Source organism: Miniopterus natalensis, chromosome X (assembly GCF_054644295.1).
Source record: "Miniopterus natalensis isolate mMinNat1 chromosome X, mMinNat1.hap1, whole genome shotgun sequence".
NCBI classification, from domain to species: Eukaryota; Metazoa; Chordata; class Mammalia; order Chiroptera; family Miniopteridae; genus Miniopterus; species Miniopterus natalensis.
In genome coordinates this window covers 5,149,520-5,166,016 of record NC_142103.1, presented here as the reverse complement: position 1 = coordinate 5,166,016, position 16,497 = coordinate 5,149,520, and the positions used below count along the sequence as shown (strand labels likewise).

At 38.6% G+C, this 16,497-nt stretch overlaps 1 protein-coding gene across 2 annotated transcripts in view; it reads right to left on the bottom strand.

Annotated features, from left to right (window-relative positions):
- Nucleotides 1-10,102: 10,102 nt before the first annotated feature.
- FGF13 (fibroblast growth factor 13) overlaps nucleotides 10,103-16,497 on the bottom strand; it is a 420,448-nt gene continuing 414,053 nt past the window's right edge. For both annotated transcript variants that reach the window (XM_016207241.2, XM_016207242.2), the window contains 2 exons: nucleotides 12,794-12,992; nucleotides 10,103-11,519 (listed from right to left, as the gene is read on the bottom strand). In XM_016207241.2, the coding sequence (XP_016062727.1) occupies nucleotides 11,383-11,519; nucleotides 12,794-12,992 (336 nt within the window). In that variant the 3' untranslated portion in view covers nucleotides 10,103-11,382. The remainder of the gene's footprint in view (nucleotides 11,520-12,793; nucleotides 12,993-16,497) is intronic.

The window sequence follows — 16,497 nt, the reverse complement described above, 5'->3', positions numbered from 1 at the left end:
AATCTGAGGGCCATATAAATTATATTAATTGGTTAAGATTTAATAGCTTGTAAGCATTGGATCTGGATTTGAACCTAGGAAGTTAGAAGTAAAAACTTGTGTTCTTAAACACTATGCCATTTTGCCAAAGTAGTGTTATTAGTGCTGTTAGTAGCTGTCATTATTGGCTTTGAAATACATTTTACATTTTTGCATTCAGTATGATACTGGCTCTTGGAACATAAATAGAAATATACCATCTGATAGAGAGACAAAGAGACACAATCATGCTATGGAAATGTAAGAAAATGATTTATGTCTAATTTAGTAAGAATTTTTATTAGGAATAAATACAAAAATTGTTTTAAAAACCAATTTGGGACATCCTAGCTGAGAGGCTCAGTTGATTGGAGCATTATCCCACACAGCAAAAGGTTGTGGTTAGATCTCTGGTCAGGGCACATACCTAGATTGCTGGTTTGATTCCTGGTCAGGGTGCATATGGGAGGCTACCGATCATGTTTCCCTCTCACTTTGATGTTTCTCTCTCTCTCTCTCTCTCTCTCTCTCTTTCAACCTCTATCTCTCTCAAATCAATAAACATATCCTGGTGTGAAGATTAAAAAAAACACACAATTTGGGGCTTTTTAGGGTAAATATTGACAAGATTACTTTAAAATTTACATGGAAATTCAAAGAATCTAGACTAGCTAAAACAATTTTCAATAAACACAAATTTAGAGAACTTGCTTGGTCTGATTTTAAGACAATATAAAACTATAGTAATCAAGACAGTGTGATATTGGCATAAGGGTATAGACATATAGACCAATGGAACAAACTGGAGAGTCCAGAAATAGACCCATACATATATGGCCAACTGAACTTTGAAAAGGTACAAAGACAATTCAGAGGAGAAAGGATAGTCTTTTAAACAGATTGTACTGAAAAAATGGGATGCAAAAACAATCTGAAACTGTTCTCATACCACATCAAAAATTCACTTGAACTACAGTATAGACCTAAATTTAAGATCTAAAACTACAAAATTTTAAGAAGACGACATAGGAGAAATCACTGTGACCTTAGGCTAGTCAAAGATTTATTAAATAGAACACAAAACACACAAGTTACAAAATAATATTTGGAAACTTGAACTTCATCAAAATTAAAAAGTATTGGAAATTCCAAGATGGAGGCAGATTGAGTGGAAGGTACACTGAAACTCTCCCAGGACCAAACTGGAATTACAACTAAAATATAGGAAAACCATCCTGAATAATCAACTGAAGACTAGCTGGAGAGCACCTTAATAACCAAGCTCTTAAAGTGGAGACTGTGTAGAGACTGGTAGAAGTATAGAGGCACAAGAGGGCTGGCTCTGCTCGCACAAGAAGCAGCCAAATGTCCAGATGGATATCTCAGCTGTGGGGGGTTCCCATTGAGAACTCTGAGGTCTAACACCCCCAACCTGGGCTTCCCAGCCCAGAGCACCAGAACTAATAAAGGTGCCCACATAACATCTGGCTGTGAAAAGCAGCAAGGCCTGTTGCCAGGGAGAGTTGACTGGCAAAGAAGACACCCTCTTAAAGGGTCAACACATAAAGTTTTGTGTGTAGCCACTCACCTTGGACTCTGGCAGAAGGAGGGCAGAGTAGACTAGAGCTGTGTGAGGAAAATCCAGAGATGCTTGCTCTGGGGATAGAGCTCAGAGGGAAGCCATCTGGATTCTTGTGCTGAGTCATTTCCCCATACTACAGAGGACATCTTTCACGAGCAGATCTTTACCTTTTAAGCAGCTTTTGCCTGGGAGAGCAATTGCCACACACTGTTGGAAAACCTCTTGCCCCAACCTGTGGAGTTTTTATAGCCTGAGGCTCATCAAGAAACTGAATAACAATCAGCTGCCCCACCCTGTGTAGTTCCTATAGCCTGAGGCTCATTAAGAGACTAAATAACAATCAGTCTCTGGGTGCTTTGAGTATTTCGCTGATTTGCTCCTGGACCCAGGGCTTGGGAAAGCAGACCTTGGTGGGCATCTTGGTCCTTTCCAAATGCACCCAGCCCCAGCAGAGGGAGCCATAGCTGTGGAGTGTGGAAAACTTCAAACAGGGTACTCAAGGCCAGTCACAAACAGCATCTGGCATTGGCCTGCACCAGAGGCCATCCAAAAGGCTAGGAGTCCTAGCAGTTCCGCCTAATACATAGAAACAAATCCAAAAAGGCAGCCAAAATGGGGAGAGAGAAAAAAAGACCCAAATGAAAGAAAAAAGAATTCTCCAGAAGAGCTAAATGAAATGGAGATAAGCAATCTATCAGATAGAGAGTGTAGAATACTGATTGTAAGGATGCTCAACAGCATGAGAAAAGGTATGGGAATTATGAATGAAATTAAGAATGACAATAAAAATAAAAAATAAATAAAAAATAATTAGAAAAAACACTGGAAGGAATAAACAGCAGATTAGGGGAAGGTGAGGATCAGATCAGTGAATTAGAAGACAGGGTAGAAAAAAATCACTCAATCAGAGAACAAAGAAGAAAAAACAATTAAAAAACAGGAGGAAAGACTAAGGGAGCTGTGGGACAACATGAAACATAACAATATTTGCATCATAGAAGTATCAGAAGATCTTGAAAGTAAGCAAGAGTTAGAGAGCTTGTTTAAAGAAATAATGGCAGAAAACTTCCCTAACCTGGTGAAGGAAAAAGTCACACAAGTTTAGGAGGCACAGAGAGTCCCAAGCAAGAAGAACCCAAAGGGACCCATGCCCAGGCACATCATAATTAAAATGCCAAAAATTCAAGACAAAGAAAGAATCTTAAAGGCAGCAAGAGAAAAGCAATCTGTTACCTACAAAGGAGCTCCCATAAAGCTGTCATCTGACTTCTCATCAGAAACTCTACAGGCTAGAAGGGAATGGCATGGAAGTATTCAAGCTAATGCAAAACAAGGATCTGAAACCAAGACTACTCTATCCAGCAAGGCTATCATTCAAAATAGGTGGTGAAATAAAAAGCTTTCCAGACAAGACAAAAAAAAAAAAAAAAGTTAAAGGAACTTATCACCACCAAGCCAGTCTGCATTGCAAGAACTGTTAAAGGGGCTGTTGTAATAAGTAGAAATAGAATGAGAAACATAGGCATAAAGAAATAAAGTGGCTATAGATAAGTACCTATCAATAGTAACCTTAAATATAAAGGGATTAAATGTTCCAATCAAAAGACATAGGGTAGCTGAATGGATAAGAAAGCAAGGCCCAAACATATGTTGTCCCACAGGAGACCCACCTCAGAACCAAACGCTCACAACAGGCTGAAAAAAACAAAAACTTCTGAAGGACTTTAAAGGAGATATCGACAGCAATACAGTCATAGTAGGGGACTTTAACACCCCACTCACTTTACTGGATAGGTCATCCTGACAAAAAATCAACAAGGAAACTGACTCTAAAGGACACACTAGATCAGATGGATTTAATTGACATTTACAGAACATTTCACCCCAAAGCTGCAGAGTATGCATTCTCCTCAAGTGCACATGGGGCATTCTCAAAGATAGACCACATGTTAGGACACAAAACTAGTCTCTACAAGTTCAAGAAGATTGAAATCATATCAAGCATTCTCTTGGACATTTACACCTTTGAATATTATGCAGCTGTAAAAAAGAAGGATCTCTTACCTTATGAGACAGCATGGTGGGGCCTGGAGAGTATTGTGCTAAGCTTAATAAGCTAGTCAGAGAAAGACAAGTATCACATGATCTTACTCATATGTGGAATCCAACGAACAAAATAAACTGATGAACAAAATAGATCCAGAGACATAGAAGCATGGAACAGACTAATAAATCTCAGAGGGAAGGCAGGGGTGGGTGGTTGGGGAGAGATTAACCTAAGAATTTATATGCATATATGCATAACCCATGGACACAGACAATAGTGTGGTATAGGCCTGAAGGGGGTTGCAGGGTAGAGGGTATCAATGGGGGAAAAAGGGAGACATTTGTAATACTTTCAATAATAAAGATAAATTCAAACATAATAGAGGACATTTTGACATAAATGGGCAAATCAAGGACCAGACACTTCACCAAAGAAGATACGTGAATGGCCAATAAGCACATGAAAATGTGCTTGACATCACTAATCATCAGGGAAATGCAGGTTAAAGCTGAATGTTGGCACATACAAGAATCAACCAATGAATGCATACATAGGTGAAACATCCAATCAATGTTTCTCTCTCTTTTCCTTTCCCCTTGTAAAATCAATCAATAAAAAACCCACAAACGTGATAGATACCACTGTACAAACACCAGACTCACTAAAATTGAAGAGACTGGATAAGTCAAATATTGACAAGAATTTGGAACAATTGGAACTTTTATACACTGCTAGTAGAAGTGTAAAATTAGCATTACTACTTTGGGAAAAGTTGTAAGAGTCTCTTATAACACGAATCATGCACCTACTCTCAGACACAGAAAATATACTCCCTGACATTTACCTAAGTGAAACGAGAGCATATTTCCACAGAAACCATGCTCTCTTCAAAACAGCTAAATGTTGAAGCAGCCCTGTTGTTGTCAATAGAAAATGGATAAATAAACTGTGATATATTCATATTATGGAATACTACTCAGCAATAAAAAGGAATGAATATATGACAATATGGATGAATCTAAAAACATTTTCCTGTGCAAAAGAAGCCTTACACAAAGAACACACATGGTATGATAACATTTGTAATAAGTTCTAAAATGTAAACAAGTAATCTAAGGTGAAAAAAATCAGACCACTGGTTTCCTGTGCATTGGTGGGTATTGACGGGGAAGGGGAAGAAGGGAGTTACCTGTTGTGATAGAAATATGCTATATCTTGATAAGGGCCTGGATTTCATGGTGTGTGAATTTGTCAAAACAAACCAATTGATACACTTAACAGGTGTGTATATTATATAAAAATTTTAGCTCCCCCTCCCAAAGAAGTATACAAATATTGTGTGTTGGTATGTGTGTGAGATAGAGACGGAGAGAAGGGAGGAGTGGGAGAGGGAGAGAGAGAGAGAGAGACTATTTAAAGTAATTTTGGAGATGTGAAAATTCCAAATAAATTTTATTTTAAAATCATTAAAATGTACAATTTGGAGGGGAATAATTTGAAAAACACTTTATTTTCATCATCTTGCTGTTTTTTTCTTTTTCTATAAGATTGTACTTGTCTAACAACCCATATTGCTTGACAAATTCTTTTTAAAGCAGGCAGAGAATAGCTTGTTCAATAGAAAAGGAGGAAGAATTTAGTAAGGCTGATACACCCCAGTGTAATAATCAAGGCTGTGAATCATACTTTGCTCATAGATCATTTTCTTTGGTTTTTGCCTACTGAAAAGAATAATTTGCTCCTTGGGTTTCTACAAAACATATAAAACAACTAAGTTTCAGGGACATTCCAATAATCCAGACCTAGGTTACTCACAGTCTCTTTCAGGTCATGAGACATAAAAGAATGAAGCATTTCAAGAAGATCATTCTTTTCCCAAGCATTTCTTGAATGCCAGGGACTCCTATTGTGCAGCTACACTAGGTTGATTAAGGTTTTGTGGACACTCAGTGCTATTTCATGACTGGGCCATTGCTTATAATGTTATTTGTTTGTTTGCTTGTTTGGCCTAGAGTTGTCTACTAGCTTTCTAACTGTTAAATTCCTACTCATCTCTTAAGACTCAACTCAAAATAACTCCTCTTTGAAACTTTTCAAATTTCCCTAATCAATTTTTTCCCTTCTGGCACCTTGATTATATTACAGCATCTATCATAATCTGACTAAATTGGATAGAAACTGAGAGTTTCTAGAAAGTAAAATCTGTGTATTTGGTTTCTAGCAGAGTTTAGTCACATATCATAAAGGATGGGTAAAAGTGAGTTACAGTTGTGGTTACATGAAACACAGAGCTTATTCTTGTATTATTATTTATTAACTTTTGTGTTATTTTCCCTGCAAACAACTGTAAACCTATTTTGCCTCACCTTGTATGTAATTCCTGTGACTACAAGGAAATTTGGAGACATCTTTACTGAAATCTCCCTGACAGTAGGAAGCAGGACTCTTTATTTAGTGACCTGCTGCTCCACCACACACACACACACACACACACACACACACACACACACACACACACACCCCTTTGTTTTGTATGCATTTGACATTCAATATGTTGGTGAATGTAATGGTGACATATTTTGAAATGTCCCTAAGATCTACGAAATGCAAACATTTTTTAAGCTGCTCTGTTAAGCTGTTTTGCATTAAAGGGAAAACTGCAGTGCAGCCAGCCTTTTATAACTAATTCATTTTGGTTTTGCAATTTTAAAAGAAGAAAATAACATTTGGGTTGTAATCATCCAGTTTGTACAAGGGCATTAGTGAGAGAGAGGTTTACATAGTGAAGAATGTAAAACTGAATAGTTATTTCCAGCGAGTAAGGAAAATTTCCCTGTTGTTAAACTCCAGAGTATCTCTTTTTCTGCAAGACTGACTCAGTCTTAATCCATTCGTCCTTGTGCGAATGCTTTATATGGGCCTCAGTTACGTGCTGTGCATGGTTGACAGCTTATAGGGTAATAAATATCCACTGAGCCAACAAGCAGAGCAATTGACTCATAGGAGCAGAGCTTTACTCAATCATCACCTGTGTACATTTCTTACTCTAATTGTTAACTCTAGAGAATTGGAAACCAATTATTTTAAGGGTGCACACAATTATTTAGAGTAAAAAATGTCCAGACATGCTGACATATGGGGCAAACGTGGGCAATACTCTTTAATGTACAGAAGTGTCATACCTGGCAGGACGGAGAAGCCAGAGAGCCCTGGCTTTTTAACTTGGATGTCTCAGTCTCCCTACTGAACAGGCATGTTCATCCTCCCAGAGGAACATAGAATCTTTGAGAACTTTAGGGAGTACATCTGTGTGTCTGTGCACCTGTAGAGTGATTGTACGAGAGATAGAGAGGCACAGTGTTTGAAAAATTATAGGAATGGAGAAATTGAATGAATATTTCGCTAACTGGTTTAGAATTTTAATACTAAAACCCATCCATGCTGTGTGTTCTAGAAAGACTTCCTGCAAAATGACAAAATTGCAGCTGTTACAAACCTCTTCAAGAATGCCCACATAGAAATTAGAACATTCTAAAAGTGATACCATGTACTTTCTGTATTTTTTATCAGAGTAAATGTGATGAAATAAATACCAGACACTTGGTGCTCATGTGATATTAACAAAAGGGCTGATTGATTTGGCACAGGCAATTGTTCTCTGTGCAACAAATTCAAACTGACCTCTAAAAAGCAGCATAATGTTTAGAGGTCAAAAAGGACCTGAACGTGATGGTCTATGAAAGGCCCAAATGCTGATTCTCTAAGTTAGGATTTTTCTCTTTTTTTCTCATTTAGAGCTAAAAAGCAGCCCAGATTTACGGATATATCCTGTTGCATGTACTATAGCTTGTAGCTTTTTTCAATCTTTAGTGGGAAAAGGCACACCCAAGGTGACAGAAAAAGCTAGCATGGGGACCTGGTGTTTTCATCCCGGGATAGCTCACTGCATCAGGGCAAACCACGGGTCCACATCTTTGTATACTGAGTGATGAAAAGTTGTCACTGCAAATATGGGTAACAGTTTGGAATACCACTTATTTTGGTGATTGGAAATGGTCATCTATTATGCCACTGCCATATTCCTGTACAGAGTTTGGTGCTGGCGAGTGGGTGCAGCTATAATCAATACCTAAAATGTGGAAATGGCTTTGAGTAGAGGTGTAAGAATTTGGGGAAACATAATAGAAAAAGGCTAGATTGCCTTGAAAACCCTGCTGGTAGAAATATTGATGTGCTAGCAAGGGTAGGCTGGAGCTAAGTGAGGCCTCTAAGGCACATTTGCATGACATTTATTCAAAATGGTTATCAGTTGTGATTCTGCCACCCCATATCCACAGGATGGCTATAATCAGCTGGTGCAGATGGAGAGATGATCCTATTAGATAGTCATTTTCCCCCAAGTGTTTGCTTGGACAATAATAGGTGCTTGGGAAATCTGGGACCATGTAGCTGGGGTCTTTGAAACTCTTCAGTGAACTTGATTGGCTTAGGACTTGGGCAGGGGAGGGGAGGAGGATTGCTACAGATCATTCCCTTCTCAGTCCTTTAAGGATTCCAAGGCAATGAGTATGTTTCTCTCCAGGTACAAACAACTCCTAGATGAAAAAACTGGCATTTGTTTTGCTTTTAGATAATTACAAGAAGATTGAAGAAAGTGGTTGGGTTTTCCCCCCATTGTCCCTCATGCTCAATACAATGCAAGGGTTGGATATGCTCTCACAGATAGTGATGCCAACATGAGAGGGAGTGCCATGCCATAGAGCAGTGGTTCTCCAGGCGTGGTGGGCATCAGATTCAGCAGATTCCCAGGCCTAGCCTAAAACCATGGAAGCAAACTAAACACCACCGGTGATTCAGCTACCCAAAAGGCCGGAGGGACCAGCAGTCTACTGCAGTGTTAGTATGTGCTCTTTGAAACTATGGCTTCACGGCCAATAACTTATACCAGCATTTCTCAAAGTTAAACAGGCTTCCTTAACACAGGCTTTATGAAATTTCATTGTATTAATACGCATTTTTTTAATCCCAAAGTAGGAATTAGTGTACGCCAGTGGTTCTCAAAGTGTGGTTTCCAGTTCCAACAGCCTCAGCATCACCTCAGAACTTGTTAGAAACCCAGAGTCGTGTGCCCATCCCAAACCTGTTCAATCAAAACCTCTGTAGGTGGGATTGAGCAATCCAAGTCTTATAAGCCCTCCAGGTGTTTATGATGTGTACAAAAGGTTTGAGAGCCAATAGTCTTTGCAGTGTTTTCCAAAACTATTCTTTCATCAAGTATGTGGCAGGGCTAATATATTCTGCCATAAGGAATGTTACAGAAGTGTGTGTGTGTGTGTGTGTGTGTGTGTGTGTGTGTGTAATGAAGATGTGTGAATGCATCATCACTTGTAGGGAGGTTCTTTTGGTGACTACTTGATTATTAATTTATATAAACAGCACCTTCTGTTAAAAACTTGAGGCAGCTCAAGGAGAATATTGGCAGTAAAGGATCCTTCCGGGGTATTTTGACCACCTCTTATTTATGCCAGGCTTCCCTGAGACATCAATAATGTACTGATTTGTTTATTATCAGAAGACCTACGCTCTTCATGAACAATGACAAAGCCAAAGCAGCAACCAAAATAGTCAATAAACCGAACTTAAAGTCCTTGGAGCAAGAGGGAGACAATGCAATCTTTTCTTTACTGATTGGAAATTAGCAAGAGTTAATAGGGGACAGGCTTGAGTGATTCTACTTCTGGCACATGGTACAAAGACATCTGAGTCCACACTTCATGCTGGAAGACTTTAAAGCTCAAGCAGGATGAGGGCTTCAGATGGAATCACAAGGTGACTGAACTTGGCTGGGTTAGGAGCTCCTGCTGAGTGTGGCTGAAACATCTTAGAATTAGGCAGCTTCCCCTCTGTACAAAAGCATGCTGATTGGGGCCCCAGTAATTTTATTCGATGGATTCCCTGAAAATAACCATTCAATTATGTTTTACCTGCTCCTCTACATTTCCTTCATATATCGACTGCTCCCGAAGCATGTATTGCCAGGCAATGGCAACTTTGGAGAGCTAGTGAATAGTCAACAACATTAAAAATGTTTATATTTTTCTTCAGCTCTCAGAGGTGGAAAGGACCTTTGATATTTATTCCTGTGTTTTCCCTCTACTTACAAAATGAGCAACAGAAAGGGAAAATAGTGGGAATGGCAGAAAGAATACTAGAACATAGGTCTTATTTGTATAATTCCATCACTGAATGGGAATGAGAATTTTTATTCCAATCTGAAGTTCAAGTACAATAACTAGTACAATAAAGGCACTTTTAAAGAGTGTTCACGTTAATATGAATCTCTAGATTGTAGATTATCTGAGGGCAGTGACCTTATGTATAATTAAAGATTTAACTCCAGTTTCTATGACAGTTAATGGTAAGTAAGAGACATGGAATAAAGATATGGTGAAGAATTTTTCTTTGAATGAATATAAAGAGTTTATTCGGTGCGTATTTGGGTATATAACAACAAATATTAAACAACTTTGTTAAACATTTTTGTGCACAGGACAGAAAACTGCCTGTACATGCTATGTCCACTTTTGGAACACAGATTTTAACAATTATTAATGCACAAAATCTTACATATCATGCAACTCTATGCCAAGATTCCAACTTTCTTCCATGCAACAGATATGAAGATCTAAATGGAAACCTAGCTAAGTCTTAAACACTTTTCCAGAAGCAAGTATAAGTATATGTTGTTTAGGGATAACCAGTCTTAATATTTCCTTGTACACAATATTCACGTGCCAAATACAATGACAAGAGAACTCATACACATAGAGATAAGACATTTCTTATTTTAACAACACAAAAGACAACATCACAGTTCCACAATTCCTGTCTTTACACAAGAAGCCACAGCAATAGTTTAACATGATAACATAAATGGAATTAAGAGAAATCTACACTTGAGGATTTTTTTTTGTTGTTTAAATAATCTTTACTGACTGGGGTTAACAATACAATTCAGTTTCTATGCACAAAGTATAGCACAAGAACTTGACCAGAGTACTACAAATCTAAAAAAAAAAAAAAAAAAAAAAAAAAAAAAATTGGTAAAATCACAAGAACACTGTTACCTTGAGCCTGAGATGCCAATTCAGATCCAACCCTGAATTTGGTGGATTTGGATTAAGTGACACAGAGTCAATAGAACCACTGAATTTCAGAAATCAGAAAGTTGCACTATACCAAACTAAAGAACGCATGTGAATCAAGCATAGATAGAAAACATTAAGCCAAGAGAACAACACAGTTTACATAATTTTGTTTGCCCCTACAAAACACTTAAGCAGTTAATTTTGTTTTGTTATGTTTTATTTTTGAAGAGCAATTGTGGCCTTTTACACTTTCTTATTTGGAGGGCAAATTTTTATCAGCATGAGTGCTGCGAAATGATTGTGGTTTGTCATCCCCAAAGTTAAAGTCAGATCATGAGAAAATGGGACAGTCCTCCCAGATTTAGTTCATGATAATGCTTAGAATTCTTTTGCACAAGCTCAGTCTAAATGATGGGGCTTTAGTATGGATGATAAAGTTTAATGGCAGAGAGAATAGTGAACTTTGCCCATTTATTTGGTAAACGTCACTGACAAATTTGAACTTTTGGGTGAAGGACTGCTAGAAGAATTCAACAGCACCTGGATTAAGGTTCTGTTACAGAGCCCTTGTGTTTTGCCCCCACTGGCTACGTCGATTCATTGTGGCTCATGGATTTGCCTCCGTTCAGCACTCCGGAGACGCTTCTGCTCTTGGTTGGGGTCCCGCTTCCAGATCGGGAGAACTCCGTGAGATCGTGCAGCGACGGCTCCTTGTACATGGCCACTGAAAAGCACAGAAAGAGGGTGTCAGGGGCCTCGGAATGGGTACAGCACACTGGCCCTCACCTTTTCTTCTGGTTACTAGGCCTCTGTGCTTTAGGCCAAAGATGAAAAATGCTGCTTCCAAGGATTCAGTAGGAATTGAACTGGATCAGGTTAAGCAAAATCTACCCTTGGCGAAGTAGTGTATAAAGATTTCTGATGCCTAATTTCCATCACTTATGGTTATGTATATGAGAGAATTGATGAAAAATGCATTTAATAAAGCTCTTATAAGTTTAAATATGATCTAGAGCATGCTGTGCAAGCCAAATATGAAAAGCTTTTAAAAAATACCAATTTCTATCATGATTTAAAAGGAAACTCCCAGAGTTTAAATATTAGCACAATTCTTAATGCAATAAATGGTAACTATGATTATTATGCTCCAAATAACAGTACTAGCTTATGTTTATGGAACACTTACAATGTGCTAGATACTGTTCTGAGCCCTTCGCATTCATTATCTCTTTTAATCCGTGTAAGAATCCTCTGACATACCTACTCTTATCCATATTTTACAGACCAGGAGCTTGAGGAACATACATGGCAATAATCTTCCCAAGATCATCTGGTTAGTAAAGGGTAAAGCTGGGACTGGAATCCAAATAGTTTGGCTCCAGAAAAATGTGCGTGAAGCAGTGTTATGCTGACTGGGCAGGCTGCCCTAATTGAAACCCACTAAGCCTAGGCTAGCGGCCTCTTGGAGGTCTTGCTCTGCTTTGCCTGCATTTTATATTCCTTCCCCACCATGTCTCACTACTTTTAACATCCCTGCCCATTCCTATTGTTCCCCCTTCCTAATTTGCTACTAATATGCTAATAATGACTGGAAAGTAAAACTATGAATGAAAATTGTTGGGACAATATTGTTGGGCCCTTTCAGAGTATCCAAGGAGATTTCGAATACATGTTAAGTGTACATACATTTAAGCATCTGTTTTTCTGCCCAGGGACCATTCTGGCATAATTTGGGGTTCTTGGCTGTCCTGAGTTAACAATTAAACTACTACCATAAAAGTAAGGTGTTACTATATGTAGATATATTATGGAAAAATTAAAATCAGGAGATTAGATGCTATTGTTGCTGTTTAATATTTTTAAATATTTAAAATGTTACTAAATTTTTGTATAAATGCCTAAATGTAGAAGAATTATGTTCCATTTTCAAAAGCGTGATAAAGGAGTAACTTAAATGCATACTCATTTAATCCACAGCTCATATAACATCAAGCTTACCTTTCATTGGTTTGGGCAGAAAGTGGGCCGCAGGCTTGTTCTTCTTCACATGGTTTCCTTTCATGATCTCTCCTTCTTTGTTCAGACCCAGATACCACCCTCGGCCTGACTGCTGTTGACGGTATATCATCGATGAATATGTCACATAATAATTTTCAAACACGGATTCTTTGAATTTGCACTCAAGTGTGAAATGTTCCTACAAGAAAAGTAAATAAACTAAAGCTCAATATTTATAGCTATGGATTTCATGGAGAACCATGTGGTATTGCCCTTTGGAAGTTAAGGACATACTTTGTTAAAGCTTGTATGACCAGTGCTCTCTTTTAACAGCATAAACTATTGTCATTAGAAAACAAGACTATATATAGCATTTTGTGTGATGCTTTAGAAAAGCACTAAGTGCAAATGCTATTGATTAATGATTAGCTCTCTTTTTAGTAAGGTAATGGAAAAATCGGAACCAGCCACAAAAGTGTAATATATCAGACAAATACAAGAGCCAAAGAATGAAAGACAAGCATAAAGCTGTCACATGGATCTTTGTTTCCTTAGGGATTAAGTATGAGAAAATAAACATTCAGTCCTTGGACTTAATTTTCATAGATTCTCCAGTTACTATAAACTATAATTTTCAATTGCCCAAGACTGAAATCTGTGTTATAATGCTGGCTGACTATATTTCTAAGGGGATGCTACAAAGAAAGATTCCCTTTTACTTTTAGGTAAACCAAATTGATTTTCCTTTCAGATCATTGGACCACGACTTAAAAAAATTTCCTCCTCACCATCATCCTTGCTTTACAGTAAAGTTTACAAGCAAATCAATATAGAAGCAAGGAATTTACAGTAATTCTATAAGCAGACATGAGAGAACAGCCCAGGGGACTCCCAACCCTAGAATGTGATATTCTGCCACATGCTTGACCATGTTTTCTTTTGACTCGCCCATACAAACGAAGCGTTCCTGACCCAGCTGTTTCATAAAGAAGAAATCTTGTAAGATTTGTGTATGTGTGTGCATGGAATAAACAGCTATTAAAATGGCCATTTGTGCCCTGTCAGCGTGGCTCAGCCGTTGAGCAATAACCTAGGATCCAGGAGATCGCGGTTCGATTCCCAGTCAGGGCACAGGCCCGGGTTGCGGGCTCGATCCCCAGTCGGGGGCGTGCAGGAGGCAGCCGATCAATGACTCTCTCATCACTGATGTTTCTCTCTCTCCTTCTCCCTTCCTCTCTCTGAAATCAATAAAGATATATTTTTTAAAATGGTCATTTGTAAGCAAAATGAAATGAACATCAAATTTTAATCCCTAAGGAATCCACAGAGTAGCAGAGGGTCCACTTGGAGTGCAAGATAATGAAGAAAATGCTAAGTGAGCTACATATGACAGGGGCACTGAGTAAGCCATTAGATTTTTCTCATTTGCTGAGATGTTAACAGGAATAACTTTTTATAAAACCCTAAAATAAGCTACCTTGTAAAAATACTGCAAGCTTTCTGGACACGAGTCTTTTCTTAACAATGCCTCCATGGTCCTACCTTCCTTCACTCTCATAAGAGATATCATTCTAAGCGAAGAGGAGCAGATCCCTCAAATTGGGGCTGCTTTTCTCTGAAGGTTAAATAATTGAACTTTTTTTTCTTTTCTTTTCTCTGGGAATCCACAAAATCTGTCTCACTCAGTAATCTCACTGGTTCCCATCTGGTCCGCAGAGTCCACAGACTGGAATCATATTTTGGGTTTATTTCTGCCTGCGGCAGCCTTGATAGATCAGAAGATTCACCCAAATTCAACCTTACCCAAGAATAAACGTTACATCCAAGGAAACTATCATGTGGTAGGAACCAAGGTGTTCTACTGATGGACTGTGAAAACTCCCCTTTGTAGGATTCTCAACATGGGAAAGTCAAGGAATGCCTACAAAGAAATTTGACTCAAAGTCTCCACAGCCCCTCCAGTGATGAAGAAAATTTCACAGAACGTTGCTAAAACTCATTGGAGATTAAATCACCATCTGGGGGGAAAATCTCATCATTGGAGAGTGGATTTTAGTTTTGTAAGGAGTCAGAAACCATTTGAAATTAAATATAGTGAATAACACATGATTTAGGCTAGTGATTCTGTGTAGCCATATCAAGATACTATATGACAGACTACAAAATGTTGAGGTGAGACCACTGTTCTAAGGCAGGTCCCCAAAAGGGCTGCATTTAATGTCTTGTGTGATCACAGCATTCATTCACTCGTTCGTTCGTTCATTCATTTATACACATTTTCTGACAATCCATTATACGCTTGGGTGGTACTAAAAATTCAGAGGTAAAGAGGATGTGGCCTCAGAAATCTTACCATATATTTTCAGGAGAAAATATACCCAAATAACCTGGACACAGGGTTTGCTGCCATTAAGTACAGAAAAAGATGCATAAAGGATGTGTTGTATGAGAACAGAGGAAGCCTGACTTAATTCTTATTGGGGGACTGGGGAGTGGTGTACTTTACAGAGATGGTATTACTGTAGCTGAGCCTTGAAGGATGGGTAGGAATTCAAAACAGAAAAAGGAGAAGAAGAATGTTTGAAGCACAGAGCCACAGTTCCTCTAAACTCCACTCTGTGTCTCCTATCTCAGTAATTAGTCCACTATGCTGGCAACTGCTAAAACTTAAAACTTCAGGGGCCCTTAATGTTCTTCCATGTGCTCCCCAGTATGTGGTCTTGACCTTCCATTCCCATGGAACTGCTCTAGTTTGCGCCCATATTACCTCTTCACTGGCCTGCTGTATTGACCTCCTAACTGGTCTCTCCCTTTCTGCTAAAAGATTCAATTCCTGAGGAACTTTTGATGGTATCTTCATGCCTCTAGTAAAAGAGACAACTTGATGTTGCATTTAAAATTCTCCACAGTTCAGTCACAACCATGCCTTCAGTCTTAGTCTTACCCTCTACCATAGAATCGTGTATGTCTTTGTGCCTTTACAGATGCCATGTGTTTGCTTTGTTTAGAATGTCATTCTTCTCTCTCTACCTACCAGCTATCCCTTCATCCCTCAAGGTCTTGCTCAAATGTGACTGCCTCTGGAATCACATTTGATCTCTCTCATTCAGGGTACTTGCATTTCTGCTCCCACAAACTCTAGCTAGATCTCCAGCTTGGCCCTGTGACTCAGGCAAATGCTTGACTGGCTCCAAATGGCAGGGGACTTGTCCTATTTCTGAATCCACCTTCCATCTTCATAAATTCCTGGTGATATTGCCTAGCACACAGCACACCATCTGATTATTATTTATGGGATTTGAATTTCAGGGATTCATATTTAAGTATTGCAAATTCCAGGATTCCAAAGTATCAACTAGTAAAAAGTCTGTAGGGAATTTCCCTAATACCATCTAATGAAATCAGTTGTATGTAGAAGGGAGCTGTCATGGCACAGACAGATCCTGTGTGTGTGACTTAGTATGTGTTACAAATAACAGATACTACACAGATACTGGCATCTACAACATTGGGGGGGGGGGGACTTGGTAATTGTTACAACTATTGAAAAATGGCAAGGAAGGATTCAATGAACTGAGTGCTCTGTCACATACTGGCAATTTCTTAGTCATCACCACTAAATTTAGGCTAAAAAACTCAGTAGAAATGGAGGAAAATGAGGCCGAAAAAGGACTGTAGAAGCAACCAAAGGAGTGCTCTGTTCT